Source organism: Mobula hypostoma, chromosome 7 (genome assembly GCF_963921235.1).
Source record: "Mobula hypostoma chromosome 7, sMobHyp1.1, whole genome shotgun sequence".
Taxonomy (NCBI): Eukaryota; Metazoa; Chordata; class Chondrichthyes; order Myliobatiformes; family Myliobatidae; genus Mobula; species Mobula hypostoma.
Genome location: NC_086103.1, coordinates 12,034,327 through 12,051,367, shown reverse-complemented (window position 1 = coordinate 12,051,367; position 17,041 = coordinate 12,034,327). Strand labels below are relative to the sequence as shown.

At 45.2% G+C, this 17,041-nt stretch overlaps 2 protein-coding genes across 2 annotated transcripts; both read left to right on the top strand.

The window, feature by feature from the left end:
* Positions 1–619: 619 nt before the first annotated feature.
* Positions 620–8,981, top strand: LOC134349129 (SLC35A4 upstream open reading frame protein). Its single transcript, XM_063053024.1, has 3 exons — positions 620–670; positions 1,934–2,032; positions 8,765–8,981. The coding sequence occupies exons 1-3, from the start codon at positions 656–658 to the stop codon at positions 8,960–8,962; spliced, it is 312 nt and encodes a 103-aa protein (XP_062909094.1). The 5' UTR covers positions 620–655; the 3' UTR covers positions 8,963–8,981.
* Positions 8,982–9,542: 561 nt separating this feature from the next.
* slc35a4 (solute carrier family 35 member A4) lies at positions 9,543–15,598 on the top strand. The gene has a single exon (XM_063053023.1). The coding sequence runs from the start codon at positions 9,551–9,553 to the stop codon at positions 10,520–10,522; it is 972 nt and encodes a 323-aa protein (XP_062909093.1). The 5' UTR covers positions 9,543–9,550; the 3' UTR covers positions 10,523–15,598.
* Positions 15,599–17,041: the final 1,443 nt, after the last annotated feature.

The following is a 17,041-nucleotide window of genomic DNA, read 5'->3' as shown; positions in this document are numbered from 1 at the left end:
GGATGCCACGTTTTTGAGTTCTTGCTCCTTGAAGACGTCCTGGGTGCTGGGGAGGCCACGCTTGCCCATGCTGGAGCTGACTGAGTTTACAACTTTCTGCAGCTTATTTCGACCCTGTGCAGTGCCACCCAGCATACCAGCCAGTCATCCCCAGCCCAGGTCACCAATGGGAAACCAGAACAATTCGCTTTAGACAACCAATTATGCTCAGGGGCCCAATGGGTAACTGGATGCATGAGCCTCAGGCCACCAATGGGAAGCTGTATCACTGAGCTTCAGGTGACCAATGGAGTGACAGATCGATGATTTTCAGGCGACCGGTGGGACACCAAATCAATAAAATTTAGTCATCCAATGGGGTAGCAGATCAGCAGGCCACAGGCGACCAATGGGAAGCTGGAGGAAAGAGTCTCCGGCGACTAATGGTAAATCAGATGAAAGGGGCTCGGGTGACCAATGGAAAGCCATCTTAGCGAGCCTCTGACAACCAATCGGAAGCCGGATAAAAGAGCCTTGACCAACCAATGAGGAGCCAGAGCAGATGAGTGAGACCGCCGCGGCCCCTATCACAGCGGTCTTCAGCCGGCTATGCGGTACTACGCATGCGCCGCTCGCCGCCCTGGCGGAGAGGGAGGACTGCGCCGGCGCGGGTAAGATGGCGGACGATAAGGTGAGTTCCTGAGGTGACGGCGGGGGGATTCGGGGGTTGCGGTTGGCAGAGGGAGGGGAATCGGGACTAGGGGATCAGCGGGCAGCGAATGGAAGAGAACCGCCGCGGCGGGATTGAGACCGGACTGGTGCTGAGGCCTCGGGTTTGAATGACATTCAGTGCCACACCTGGGAGGGGCCAGGAGCGACGGGGAGTATAGGGCACTCGCTCTGGATGGGGAAGTGAGTGGGGCAGGGAGCAAGAATAGTGTGGGCATTGGGAGGCAGGAACAGTGCGATCATGTTTGCTGTTGTGTGCTGGGGCAGCAGGCTGAGTGTGGCAGACACCAACAGAATCAACAAACTCATTCGTAAGGCCAGTGATGTTGTGGGGATGGAACTGGACTCTCTCACGGTGGTGTCTGAAAAGAGGATGCTGTCTAAGTTGCATGCCATCTTGGACAATGTCTCCCATCCACTACATAATGTACTGGGTGGGCACAGGAGTACATTCAGCCAGAGACTCATTCCACCGAGATGCAGCACAGAGCGTCATAGGAAGTCATTCCTGCCTGTGGCCATCAAACTTTACAACTCCTCCCTTGGAGGGTCAGACACCCTGAGCCAATAGGCTGGTCCTGTACTTATTTCCTGGCATAATTTACATATTACTATTTAATTATTGATGGTTTTATTTAATTATTTATGGTGCAACTGTAACAAAAACCAATTTCCCCTGGGATCAGTAAAGTGACTATGACTACGAAGAGGGAGATGGGCTAGGAGCTGGGCGATGCTGTGACATGGGGGTATTAAGGATGATGTGGGCATGGGGAGTGGTATGGGGTGAGGAGACAGGGAACTGTGGAGAGGGAGATGCTGTTAAGGATTGTGAGCTGGTTGTGAAGAGATGTGACGGTGATGGGGTGCGAGTATGGAGTAGAGGTGGGGAGGGGTTAGGAAGGATGGAGTGGGCAAGGGAAGTGGTGTAGGAGTGAGGAGATGGGGTTTGGATTGGGAATTGTGGAAGGGATGGAGAGATGGGGGCAAAACGATGGGTGGGGTGAAGATGGGTTAGGGAGCATGAGATAGGTGAGTATAGAGCTGTAGGGGGTGGGGGGAAGAGGTGGGATGGGTGTGGGTTCTGGGCCACCAGAGTGAGGCAGAGAAGCTGAGGATGTTTTGGGCCTCAGGAAGGGAGTGGCTGGGCTTCTAGGAGGGGTGAAGAGAAGAGGGAGGGTTGTTTTTACAGATTTTTGTCTGGTAACTTCTGTTCTTGCCGCAGGACACACTGGGTAAGCTGAAGGACCTTGCACAGCTGAAGGGTCAACTGGAGAGCATCCAGCGGAAGGTGGAGGAGGAGGTTCAGATGGGATTACCGAATGTGAGTATGAAATAAATTACCTTGATTTAACCCCCCCTGTGAATAGTACGGTTTAAGATTGATCTACTGATGGGCAACAACTTACTGGCAGTTTTCAAAGCGAGAAATACAATAAAGTACTCTGTGGATAATTATGGTACCGCAAACAATGAAGAGACAAGCAAAGGCAAGGCTGATCCAAGGGTTGAGGCGTGCGAGTGCAAGATGGAGTCGGAGAGAGGTCAGGGCGTATTTGAGATGAAGTGGACAAAGCGGAGAAAAAAATGAGTGGAGGAGTTTTGGCGCCCATCCACCTAAACTGAGAGCGAGCTTGGATTGACTAAATGCCAGGCCGATTTGGAAAGGCTGGGTATGGGCAGGAACATGGCGGTGGGGTCCGGGCCCGGAGGGTATCACTGCAGCGGAGCCCAGATCCTAATGCGGGGACGATCTGTTGTTTGAACAATTTAAAAGCCGGGCTGGATGGATTGAAAAGGCTGGGTGTCAGGGGCCAGAGGTGTGGGTTAGGCTAATTCTGCTCGCTCTCCGACGCCAAGGCAAACTCCGGTTGGTCCAGGCTTTGTGTCTGCAAGCGTCATTACGGTTTGCGCCACTGTGTGTTGAACTGAGGCTGTGGGCCTGTTCTGGCTGCTCCAGGCTTCAGGGCAATGGATTCTCTTTTACTCTGAAAGCTGTTGCTTGCTTCTCTTGTTTGCACAATTTGTGTGTTTTATCCTAATCCGCACATTGGGTGTTGCTCTGTTTTTTAGTTGGGTTCTTTTGGGTTTCTTGTTTTGTGACTGCATGTAAGTAGACAAATCTCAAGGTTGTACAATTTAGACATACTTTGATAAGAAGTGTACGGGAACCTCAGGGCTCAGACCACCAGGTTCAGGAACAGTTATTACCCTTCAATCCTCAGGCTCCTGAACCAGCATGGATAACTTCACTCACCTTAAATCTGAAATGTTCCCACAACCTATGGACCCACTTTCAAAGTCTCTTCATTTCATGTTCTCAGTCTTATGTGTTTTTTTGTATTGTGCAGTTTGTCTTTTTTTTTGTACATTGGTTGTTTGTCCATCTTTGTGTGTAGTTCTTCAATGATTCTATTGGGTTTCTTTGTTTTATCATGAATGCCCACAAGAAAACAAATTTCAGGGTAGTAGATGGTGATATATACGTACCTTGATAATAGATTTACTTCAGCTTGGTGTCCTTTTGAGTTCTCCAGTAACACCATGCCTGATCTTGGAGCCGCACATGCCCTTTGGCTCATCTAGTCCTTGCCAGCCAAGATGCCCAACTAAGCATTCCAATTGGCCTGTATCCCTCTCAATCTTTCCACACCAGCAACCTGTCCCAGTACCTGTTAAATATTGTCAAAGATCAAGAATCAACTTTATTCACCACATAGGTTTACCTGTATTTGGAATTTGCTATGGTGTGTTGGTCAGGGCATGACATGCAACACAAAACAACATTTAACAATTATGACAATTTAAAAAAAATTGCAAGGAGATGGGAACCAGAAAGCCAGAACAGTTTGTGGAGAGGTTGTAGAGGCAGATGTTGCTAAGGCCTCAGACAAAGTCAGGAATCAAAAAGTTGAGCATGGTGTGACTAATGTCCTGATCTGCGTACTGTATATTTCAATGCAAGAAATATCATAGGAAAGGCAGATGAGCTCAGGGCGTGGATGAACACCTGGAATTTTGATGTAACCATAGTGAGAATTGCTTGCAGGACTGGCAGTTCAATATTCTGGGATTCAGTTGTTTTAGACATGACAGAGTGGGAAGGATTAAAGAGGGTGGTGATACTAGTCAGGGAGAATATCACAGCCGTGCTCAGTCAAGACAGACTGGAGAACTCGTCTAGTGAGGTGATATGGGTGGAACTGAGAAAGAAGAAAGGTATGACCATATTACCGAGGCTCTATTACAGACTGTCCAACAGTCCGAGTGATTTAGAGAAATAAATTTGTAAAGAGATCGCAGACTGTTGCAAGGAACATAAGGTTGTTGTAGGTGATTTTAGCTTTCCACAGATTGACTGGGAATCCCACACTGTAGAAGGACTAGATGGCTTAGAGTTTGTCAAATGTGTTCAGGAAAATTTCCTTCATCGGTACGTAGAAGTCCCAATGAGAGAGCGTGTGACACTGGATCTGCTATCAGGGAACGAGACAGCAGATGACAGAAGTTCATGTAGGGGAACACTTTGTATTCGCTGAGCACAATGCATTGGTTTCAAAGTAAGTAGGCAAAAACGGGCCTGGTCCTTGGCTTCAGATTCTAAATTGGAGAAAGGCCAACTTTGATGGTATCAGAAGTGGAGATTAGGACAGGCTGTTGTCTGGCAAAGGTCTACTTGGAAAGTGGGAGGTCTTCAAAAGTGAAATTTTGAGAGTATGTACCTATTGGTATAAAAAGTAAAGATAACAAGTGTAAGGAACCTTTGGCTTTCAAAAGATATTGAGGCCCTGCTTAAGAGAAAAAAGGAGATGCATAGCAGATATAGGCAAGTAGGAACAGATGAGTTGCTTATGGAGTACAAGGAATGCAAGAGAACACTTAAGAAAGAAATCAGGACAGCTAGAAGAAGGCATGAGTTTGCTCTAGCAGACAGGATGAAGGAAAATCCTAAGGGATTCTACAGGTATGTTAAGAGGAAAAGAATTGCAAGGGACAAAACTGGTCCTCTGGAAGACCAGAGTGGCAATCCGTGTATGGAGCCTAAACAGATGGGGAGATCTTAAATGCATTCTTTGCATCTGTATTTACTCAGAAGACAGATACAGAGTCTATAGAAATGAGGCAAAGTGGCATCAACTTCACGGACCCTGTACAGATTACAGAGGAGGAGGTGTTTGCCTCCCTGAGGAAAATCATGGTGGATAGTTCCCCAAGGGTTGACAAGGTCAACCTCAAGGGTTCCCTCGGATCCTATGGGAGGTAAGCTCAGAAATTGCTGGGGTCATAGCAGAGATATTTAAAACATCTTTAGCGACAGGAGAGGTACCAGGATAGCCAATGTTCTGCTGTTTTCAAAAGGCTCTAAACAGAAATCAGGAAATTATAGTTGGGCGAGTGGGAAAGTTAGTGGAAGATATTCTAAGGGACTGGATATATAAGTATTTGGATAGACATGGGCTGGTTAAGGATTGTCACAATGGCTTTGTGCATGGGAGAGGTTCTTTTGCCCGCTATTATCATCTGATTTGAGTTAATTAATATGGTTTCCTTCCGATTTTTGTTTAAATGGATTTGAGTTGGCAGATTGATGTTTTTCTTTTATGGAAGCTTGTATGATGTATAGCTCCAGGGTTGTGCTCCCAATGGGTTTTTTTTTCATTTTTTTTTAGTTAGTAGGGGTTTATTTTTCTCTTTTTTTTCTTTCAGACTTAACACTTTATTTTTTCTTAATTATTGATGTATTGCTTAGCTTTGTTAATCAGTTATTTGCTAATTTAATTCTTTATTGTACGTATTGACTTGATTATCTTTTTGTTGATCTTTAATAATAAAAAAGATTTTAAAAAGAAAGGGATTGGTGCTGGGTCCTTTGTTTGTCATCTGTGTCAACGATCTGAATGATAACGTGGTTAATTGGATCAGCAAATTTGCAGACGACACTAAGACTGGGGTGTAGTGGACAGTGAGGAAGGCGATCATGGCTCGCAGAGAGATCTGCATCAGCTGGAAAAATGGATTGAAAACTGGCAGATGGAATTTAGGGAAGATAAGTGTGAAGTTTTGCACTTCGGTAGGACCAACCAGGGTAGGTGGTACACAGAGTTGGTAGGGCACTGAGGTGTGTGGTAGAACAACGGGATCTGGGAACACAGGTATATAATTCATTGAATGTGGTGTCACAGGTATAGTGCCTATCAGAAGTATTTGCAACCCTTGGAAGTTTTCATGTTTTATTGTTTTACAACATTGAATCACATTGGATTTAATTTGTCTTTTTTGACACCAATCAACAGAAAAAGATTCTTTTTTGTTGAACTGCAAACAGATCTGTACAAAGTCATCTAAATTAATTATAAATATACAATCAATTATTTTGTTTCATAAATATTCGCCCTCTTTAAATCAGTATTTAGTAGGTACACCTTTGGCAGCGATTACAGCTTTGAGTCTGTGTGGATAGGTCTCTATTAGCTTTGCACATCTGGACACTGCAATTTTTCCCCATTCTTCTTTACCAAACTGCTAAAGCTCTGTCAGGTTGCCTTTTTCAAGTCCAGTCACACATTCTTAATTGGATTGAGGTCTGGACCCTAACTTGGCCACTCCAGGACATCAACGTTGTTGTTTTTAAGCCATTCCTATGTAGTTTTGGCTTTATGTTTGGGGTCATTGTCTTGCTGGAAAATAAATCTCCTCCCAAGTCTCAGTTGCAAACTGCATCAGGGTTTTCTTCCAGGGTTTCCCTGCATTTTGCTGCATTCATTTTACTCTCTACCTTCTTCCAGCTGACTTCAGAGTCCCACACATGCCTTCTGGCAAACTCTTGAGTTTTCATGTGAGGTGTTTTATTTTCAACAGTGGCTTTCTCTTTGCCACTCTCCCTTAAAGCTGTGACTGCTGAAGCACCTGGGTATGCACGGTCTCTCCCATCTCAGCCACTAGAGCTTGTAACTCCTCCCGAGGACACAGGTTTCTTGGTGGCCTCCCTCACTAGTCCCCTTGCACCTTTACACAGTTTTTGAGAACGGCCTCCTCTAGGCAGATTTGCAGCTATGCCGTATTCTTTCCATTCCTTGATGGTTGAAATAGCTGTACGCCAGGGGATAGTCAGTGACTTGGAAATTTTCTTGTATCCATCTCCTGACTTGTGTTTTTCAATAACCTTTTCGTGGAGTTGCTTGGAGTGTTCCTATGTCTTCATGGTGTAGTTTTTGCCAGGATACTGACTCACCAGCAGTTGGACCTTCCAGATACAGGTGTATTTTTACTACAATTAATTGAAACACCTTGACTGCAAGGTTTTACATTTGTCATTAATTTAGAGCACTTTATAGAGATCTGCTTCCACTTTGACAGAAAAGAGTCCTGTTGATCAGAGTCAAAAAAGCCAAATTAAATCCACTGATTCAATTTTGTAAAACAAAACATGGAAAGTTCCAAGGGGGTGAATACTTTTTATAAGCCCTGTAGATACAGGGTTGTAAGGAAAGTTTTTGGCACATTTGCCTTCATAAATCAATGTACTGAGTACAGAAGATAGGATGTTCAGTTGAAGGTGTTTAAGACGTTGGTAAGGCCTAATTTGGAGTATCGTGTGCAGTTTTGGTCATCTACCTACAGGCAAGACATAAACAAGGTTGGAAAGGGTGCAGAGGAAACCTGTAAGGATATTGCTGGCTCTGGAGGACCTGAGTTGTAAAGAAAGATTGAATAGATTAGGACTTTATTCTTTAGAATGTTAAAGATTGAGAGGAGGTTTAATAGAGAGATTCAAAATCATGAGGATTATAGACAAGGTAAATGCAAGCAGGCTTTTTCCACTGAGGTTGAGGTATAACGCTTTGCAGAAGGGAGCTTTTGGAAAAGAGTTTTCAGGGTAGATTGTTCCTGCAATGATTTTTCCATTCCCGCTTCTTTGTCGTGGACACATACAAGTCTTGTATGTGTTCAGGACGTACAAATTGAATGATCTCTGCATTAGAACACCAGAAATGGAAACAGTTCATTGGTGAGACTGACGGTGGGGGAGTTGCTTGGCCTTGGTTGTTGTGTGGACCAGGCCTTCATGCTGTGGGATCCATGCGCCCGGGGAAGAGGCGCCAGAGGCAGTGTGGGAGAGAAGAGGTGCAGCAACATGCTGGAATCTGTGCTGGGTTAGGGCTTAGCTCCCGCAGGCTGGCTGTCCAGTGTTTGCTCTCTGGAAGACAAGTTGGATTGCCTTCATCTACTGCTTACCCAGTATGAGATGAGGAGCTGCTGGGTGCTTGTTCTTGCAGACATATGGCTTCAGGACAGCATCCCATGCACCATCAATGTTCAGGCCATGACACCAAGAGAGTTATGCTACCATTATTTTATGACTGTATGTGCTATCGTAACTTTATGTGCTGTGTGTGACTGTGAGGTCTGGCATTGGTCTGGGCCGACCACAGATGTTGCATTCTAGCTGTCTGCATGATATACAAGCCAGGTCAGCACAATATGGAGAGCAAGCTGTTGCCCAAGTAACAAGCTTCCCCACTCCGCGCAGCTGATGAATCCAAAGAAACCGACCGATACGACGTGGCACCAGCAGCATCACAGGAGTTGCCAGTCAGCCTTAAACTCTTTGATCAGCCATGGCTGATGAGACCCATGTTAAGGTGCAGCTAACCTGCCTTTGCCTCTTCTGTCTGTAGAAACGGTTCCACCAGGCTTAGTGGCTAAGTCACACCTGAAGGCCAGCAGCTGGGTTTGGTTGTCAGAGGCTATTTGATATGCATGCCATTGGGAGCTTATCCCCACTATCCCCCCCAGCTATGACAACCTTAAGGAACCTGTGTGACTGTATGTGCTGTGCTTTGCACGTTGGCCCCAGAGGAATAATGTTTCATTTAGCTGTATGTGTGTGAGTATTTGAATGACAACTAAACTTGAGCTTGAATTTACAGCCTTTGGGGGGGGGGGGCGTTGGTGGTGGTTGGCATTCTGCTCAGTGAATAAACAGTATGCCAGACAAGCTTTTCACTGTATCTTGCTATACGTAACAATATACCTATTCCATTACCTGTTACAGGGTGGCTCGCTACTCGCCTCTCCGTTCCTGAAGGGCTTCCTCGCTGGCTACGTGGTGGCAAAGCTGCGGGCATCTGCTGTGCTAGGCGTGCTGGTGGGCACAGTCACTGGGATCTATGCAGCCCAGAACTACAACATCCCCAACGTGGAGAATTCTGTCAAAGACTACCTGAACTCCCTGAAGAAGGGACCAAAGTAAGGATCTCCAACTCCAACTCTTTCTCCCCCCCCCCACCCCAAACTTCGCCACAGCTTCCAAGCCGGCTTCTAGCGTCTCCAACCACCAGCTGGTCTCCAGAGGAGGAGAAGGCAGTGGGGAGAGTTGGATGCCAGCCTGGGGTCAAGATACCCTAAGTATTGCCGAAGGCTGACTGGACTAACTTGAATCAAGATCAAGTTTTATTATCCCCGAACATACGTCGTGAAATTTTGTTTTACGGCAGCAGGACAGTGCAATACATAAAAAAAATTATTATAAGTTACAATAAGAAATATAAATAAGTAGAGCAAAGTACATCGTTGTGTTTATGGACTGTTCAAAAATCTGATGACAGAGAGGGAGAAGCTGTTTCTAAACTGTTGAGTGTGGATCTTCAGGCTCCTGTACATCCTCCCTGTGGAACTTGAGACTAACACCAACTCTGAAAGACGGGTGCTTGCAAAACGGTTGGTTTTCCGCTGTCCTCTCAGCTGCTTGGCCGGCCTCATTCCTACTTTATAGCACCCGTTGGCATTTGCTTTCAAGTGTTTGAATTGTTCTGGCAGGCCTCTGTCTAGTGGGAAGGGGATGGAGTTGTGGGAGGACGCCACTGCCACCAACAGAGGCCGGCTGAGAGGACAGCTGTATTGGGCACTGGCGCTACTGGTCTCTGCGCTGGCCTACGGCTCACATGCCCCCCTGCTCACCCTGTGCAAGGTGGGGTTGGAGGTCCCCTTTAGCAGCTCCTCTGTCGTGGTGCTGACCGAGCTGGTCAAACTGTGTGCATCGGCCGTCGGCCTCCTCCTTCCCCGCAGACACTCCCCGCCGGTCCCACTCTCCCCCTCAGCCTCCCTAATGGCTGCCGTCCCCTTCGCCCTGCCTGCTGCCCTCTACGCCATCAACAACAACCTGGCAGTCCACATGCAGCAGCAGATGGACCCCGTCACCTTTCAGGTTCTGGGTAATCTCAAGATCGTGGCCACCGCCACCTTCTGTGGCCTCCTCCTGCGCCGGCGTCTCTCCCCCCGCCGCTGGCTGGCACTATTGCTCCTGACAGCAGCTGGCGCCTGTCACGCTGGCTCCGTCCGTCGGCATGATGACCGGGAGTCCCTGGGACCCCTTCGCCCCTACCTCACTCCTCTGGGTGCCACTTATTGCGCCCTGTACTGTACGGTGTCTGGTCTCTCCGCAGCCTGCACCGAGTGGGCGCTGAAGTCACGGCCACTGCCTCTGAGCCTGCAGAACTTCTTCCTGTACGCTTTCGGGGTGGCTGCCAACGCTGCAGCGCACCTGGCCTCCTCTCCCGCGGACGCTGGCTTCTTCCAGGGCTTCTCGCCGTGGGTGGCCCTCATTGTGGCCTCACAGGCCCTGAACGGACTCCTCATGTCCGCCATCATGAAGTATGGCAGCGGCATCACCCGCCTCTTCGTGATCTCCTGCTCCATGTTGGTTAACGCAGGGCTCTCCGTCATCCTGTTCAGCATGGAGCTCACCCCCTTGTTCTATGTAGCCGCAGCCCTGATCTGCGTGGCTATTCATCTCTACTACAACATTGGGTAGCACCAGCTGAGAGCTTCTCATCTCGATCTGCTCCCTCACTTCAATGTTTACAGAAAAATTGGGCCCACACTCAATGCCCAATAAATTAACAAGGGCACTTTGGCTGGCTGCTTCTCAAATTCTATTCTTATCTACTTTGGAGTTGAGAGGGATAGTAAAGCAGCCGTGTTGGAGCAGAGTTAATGGGCCAAATGGCCTAATCCTCCTCCGAGTCTTAAGGAGCTGTTGAACTCTGGGCATAAGGTACTACACCAAAACGATCATCACTCATCATCCTCAGATTTGGGTGCCACAGGATTATAATGGTTGCGTAATGCTATTGTAGCTCAGGGTGTCCCAGTTAAATTGGGGCATTGTCTGTGTGTTCTCCCCATGAGGTTCTTCCCACAGTCTAAAGACTTGTCAGTTAGTAGGTTAATTGGTCAATGTTAATTGTCCTGTGGTTAGACTAGGGTCAAGTCGGTGGGCTGCTGGCCAGCACAGCTCGTTGTGCTGGAAGGGATTGTTCCACACTGCATCTCTGAATAAATTCTCACGGTTGGGGTATGTGACCATAGAAAAGATTTCTCCCCAATTTTTAACCAGGTTTCTGCCCAGGTTGTTGCCTTGGCTTTCCATTCTTCTGTGAGAGCAATGTTGTCAAGGCCTTCATCTACTCTAACTGGATCTGGTAGCATCTCAAAGCTGTTGTATCTTGGCCTGTGTACGGGGAGCACGTCTGGTCAGTCAAACGTAGCCTTGCTTGCTGGACATTGCTGTAAGCTAGTCCACATACTGCTGGAGTGAGAGGGTCCTTTGTAAATGTGCCCCAATTACCACATAGAACTTTACAACCCTTTGGCTCATGAGACCGTGCCGACCTACTAACCTATACTAAAGTCAATCGAACCCTTCTGTCCCACGTAACCCTCCATTTTTCTATCATCCAGGTGTCTGTCTATGGGCTTAAACGTCCAGCACCCCTGGCAGCATGACTTACCTCTTGACATCCCCCCAGATTCTCCAGTCACCTTAAAATTATGCCCCATCTTATTAGCCATTTCCACCCTGCAAAAAGGTCTTTGGCTATGCTCTCTGTCTATGCTTCTATCATCTTGTACACCTCTATCAAGTCACCTCTCATTCTGCTTCACAACAAAGAGAAAAGTCCAAGCTCACACAACCTATCCCCATAAGACGTGCCCTCTAGTTCAGGCATCTTCCTAGTGAATCTCCTCTGCACCCTCTCTAAATCCTCCAAATCCTGTAATGAGACAATAAAACATGAGACGTATTAACCTCTAACCTCTTAGCCATAGAGGCACTACAGTAAGAAACAGGCCGTTCAGTCCATCTAGAATGTGGTTTCACCTCAGGAGTGAGTTTTTGGAGGTCATTGGAGCAAGGCTGATTGTGTCCCGATGTTACACTTTATATAGTCAGGTGACTGACACTAAAGTGTATTTACAAAGACCGATCCCACACTCAGGCCAGCTAGCATGCTCCCCAGTGATATTAGCTGCACAGATATTAAGTCTTCTGATCTTCCTGGTCTACTTTAATTGCTGAGTATGTTTTGGTATCACCAGCAAAACCAAAGTCTTTTATTTAAGGTGCTGAATGGGTTGGAAATTTCCAGCAAATTTGTCTTTTTTGCGGATCCGTAATCATACCCCAGATAACTCCTCACTGCGTTGATGTGACCGTATCATAGACAACCGCTGTCTCAGCCCCATTTCAGATCTTGTGCAGCTGGAAGGAACTATTTGTGTTTACATATTGTGAATGAACTTGCTGGAAAAAAGTAACTCCTTGATCTGTCACCTATTATTTTGCTTCAGTGATGTAATTAGTATTCAAATGTATGCAAATGAAGCATGTATTAATGATTATTTGGAATATAGAGGAAATATATATGTGGCTTTTTGCTGAATAGAGATATATTATTTGAAAAGCTGTGGCAACATTCAGGGTTAAATGCCTGTCACAATCTTTTAAAGGGTGTGTGACAATTTTAAGCGCTGTTGCAAGCACTGTTTTAACTCTTTCCAAGCCAGAGGTTCCCAACCTAGCTTAATTGTACTTGTCCATGGCATAAGAAAAGGTTGGGAACCCCTGCTCTAGGCTGAAGTAGCAGTATCTTGTGTCAAAAGCACACCCGTCCATTGCCTTTTTTTTTATTATTGTTTCATCTTCCCAATGGGAATCTATAATACAGCGGTGTGGCTGGTTTAGACACTTGGCCTGTGATCCAAGACTGGAAATACTCAACTGGTCAGGCAGCTTTTGTGCAATGTTTTACATCAGAGACCGGAACACGTCTTAAAGATCTTTGACATGAAACCCTCTCCCAATTAGACTTCATCAATGTCATAAACATTTCAATATTACATCCCTAATCAAGCGGCCTTTAGTTCCAGCATTGCACTTGGGAAGTGTTAAGTCTTGTGTCCAAGAGATTGGGGTGGCGGGGGTGGAGTTCTCATTCCGTACCACCCCCACAACCCGTAAACAGTGGAACGAAGGGAACCATGGTTCTTCAGTGATGTTGAAACCATTTTCCAGTTTTCAGACAACTTGTGCCTTTATTACATAACTAATGAAAACAATGCAAGAGTGTTTTTTTTCCCCCCAAATTTCTTGGCTGCCATTAGTTTTTTTAACATACTTCTATGGTTTTTAATTTTTAATTTTAAATAAATACCTGATAGAAGTTAGAGACTGGATTTCTCTATAAAGGATTTTAAATCGGTGCCTGAATTTTTTTTTGTTATTACACACTCTCTTCTCCAACAATGTGACACAGAAATGGGACAAATTGATTTCTGCTCCCTGCTGCCTGGGAGAACACTAATTTGCTGTAGATTGCTAGTCCTGCCATTAGAAGAGTACAGGTTATTTGCTAAACATGAGATTCTGCAGATACTGGAAATCCAGAGCAATACACACACAATGCTGGAGGAACACCGCAGATCAGGCAACATCTATGGAAAGGAATAAATAGCATTTCAACTGAGACCCTTCATCAGGACAGGAAAGGTAGTTTGGCATCTTCCCCTGCCCTTTCCAGTCCTGTTGAAGGATCTCAGCCTGAAATGTTGACTGTTTATTCCTCTCAGTAGTTGCTGCCAGACCTGCTGAGTTCCTCAAGCTGTGTGTGTGTGTGTGTGTGTGTGTGTGTGTGTGTGTGTATACACGTACACGCACGCGCGCAGTTTAGTGCACAGTTTAATGAAATCTGGTGCTGGTGGTATTAGGATCTCTTCCAAAATGCACCTTCAGTTTGATTATTGTTTGTTATCGAAGGTACGGGTAACTCTAGTCCAATAACTTTTGTGGTCCGACGTGCTCTGAATCTGTAGTACAGATCTGTACTTATTAATTCTAACTAAAATCTGAACTGATCTGTAGCTAATCAGCCACTTTTGCAATCTCAGCCAACAGCATTTCCACCTTGAGGAAACCTTAGGTTTCTGTTCTTGCTTTATTGTTGTCCCATGTACTGAGAAACAGGGAAAAGTTTTTTTTGTTTGGTATGCTGTGCAGAACAGATCAAGGATCAACTTTATTCGCCATGTACGTTCACATTTACAATGCATTCTGGTTAATTGGGTCACATCGGGACCAGTACATTTTGGCCCAATGTAATGGCTACCCCAATTCGCTGGTTTCATGGAAATTGTTAAAAAGGTAGAAAAAGTACAAACTACCATTTAACTGGGTAACAAATTATGTATTTAAATGAAATACAGAGCAAATTGGAACACTATCAATGCTTCTACAGTACGATAAAACTGTATTAGTTCTTATTAGTTATTGACAGGAATTTAGCCAGTGTACATTCTTTTGAGTGTAAATAAGCAAAAGCAATGCAGACACTTAGTGTAGATAATGAACTGCCTTCACACAATGTTATTGATGACTGCTTCATAATTCTAAACTTGGTGAAGTAATGAAATCGTTTCATTTTTACTCCCAGGCGCTTCTAAGCCTGAATGCTTGAAACCATAGTGAGCAAAACAGTTCTGAAATCTCTTGCTGCATATTTCTCGTTGATTATCAGTGACAAAAATCTCTGCTTTTTGAACACAAGTGCACACAACTGATGCAGTTTCTTAACTGTTCTCTCTCAGCACGGTATAATGTCTTAACGACCACATGTGACTGTTTGGCAACAGTCTTCTGCCCAATGTAGCAGCATAATGTTCCAAATAAACAAAGCGAATCCTCGCAATTTTCTCGATTTTTGTTCATAAGAGTTGTCCCAAATTAAGTGGCTGCCTTATTAACCATTGGCCCAATGAATCAAAATCCACTGATTTAGAAATTTAATGTACGTTGGTGCAATGTGCAAAGCAAATTCAACGGTTATAAAGAATTATATAACAAAACAATGTTAGAAGTTAAAGTATGGATATGGATAAAATGTGCAATTATAGAAATACAAGCATGTATTTACAATGTAAACAATTATAAAAGGTGTTTTAAAGTGTTTCACAACACATACAAAATGCTGCAGGAACTCATCGGTCAGATGGCATCTTGCTGAGTTCCTCCAGCATTTTGTATGTGTTTCTTAAGATTTCCAACATCTGCACAATCTCTTGAGTTTTATTCAAAGCACAAGTTCAAAGTTAGTACGGAAGGTAGTACAAAAAAGAAAACAATGCTGACTACAGTGTTAGTGTGGTGCAGACAGACAAATAAAGTGACAGTACGGACGGTTCTTGGAGCTCTTGCCTGAAGCGCTCAGCTTCCTCTGAACAGGACAAAACTTTATGGTGCCGGACTAAACAGTTTCACCCTTGTATTTCTTGCACTGAGCTCTGAACAGACTATTCAGACCCAGACACTTCAGTTTGTAATTCTTCACGAAGACCAGAAAAGTAGAGCAGACAGTGGTTTTTAGTTGTAGTTGCTGCTGGTGCGCGATTCCCAACATTTTATTTGAAGGTTGTCGGTGACGACTTTGGGAAAATTTCTTAAAGGAAAATCCATTTGCCTGTTTCAGTATCAGTCGCTCTAAAATACTGGACCTGGTACAAGTACTATATCTATATGATGATGTGATACATTATGAAATAAAGATATTTTATTATGCAAAGCCTAGAGACTGAGTGTTATTTACTCTGATTTATGAACTGGCGCATGACTCAGAGGTTACGGGGTTTAGACTGTTGAATTCAAGGGTGGATATCAGTGAAAGGTCTGAGTGTTGGATAAATGCTTCATTTCATTCTCTCACACCCTCATCCAGCTATCAGTTAGAATGGACTGTTCAATACATTGGAATTTGTTCTGCAAGTTCAACTTTAATTGTCAGTCATCAGTCAACCGTACATTGAAACACCTAAATGAAATAGTGTTCCTTTGGAGTCAAGTTGCAGAATATAGCACCAACAATCCTGAAGAGTACAAAACATATAGTTCTGTGGTTGCTATCATTACTGTATTAGGGACTAATATATAGTACATATACAGTACTGTGCAAAAGTCTCGGGTGTATACACATGAAACCTCACTGGTTTCCTTGGCTGTTTGAGTCCAGGAAATACACACTCTGGTCCCGCTAAACCATGAGATTGAGACGACTCTTCCACCCCAAACACCGGTTTGTGTGGATGCTGTGTAATTTGCTACCCTGTTACAAATCTGTGCCAAGAAACAACAGACAGTACACTGCATACGATTAAAGGAATTATATTTATGACTAAAGGGTTAGTAAAGAAAAAAAACAAAAGGGGCCCATTAGAATTAAACAGTCAAATGTGCACCAGCTGGAGCTCAATTCACCGATCCTCAGTCGATCTCGGTGCTTGGCTCCATGGAATCATGATCTCCCTACCAGGTAGTATCCTACAAATGATTCTCTCCAGCATCTTCTCTCTCTATCTCCCACCGAACAAACGACCCAGCTCACATTCCAAAGCACCCATTATCTGTAACCATAACCCAAACGTTGCTCCTACAGAAAGACCATTGCATTAGCAGTGAAATCATTCCTGGGGGGGGGTGTCTCCATCTCCCCGTATCCCCCTGTCCCTCCTGGTGTGCCTGTCTCTGTACAAGGTCAACAAGGCAATAAGGACCTCCATCAAGGACTCAATGGGCCATTGGAGGATAACTCAAAGCCAATAGCACGTGACCATCGGATATGGAATATACCAGGGTGATGCACTATCCCCACTGCTGTTGTGCATAGGCTTGAACCCCCTTCTGCCAGACCATCTCAAAGAGTGGATGTGGGTACAGGTTCTCGAGTGGAGTGACCATCAGCCACCTCCTGTATATGGATGCCAGAAATGAAAGAGACATTGACTCCTGACAAGGGTGTACGACAGAGACACTGGGATGTCAGCTGGACTGTGAAAGTGCAGCTGGATGGTAGTGAAAAGAGGCAAACGCATCAAGGCTGAAGGAGTCAGGTTACCTGAAGGCCACAAACCAGATGTACAGGAAGCTACAAATAACCGGGGATCCTGCAGGTGCATGGAAGCCACGATGAGGACACAAGGAAAGCTGTAACATCCAAGTTCCCTC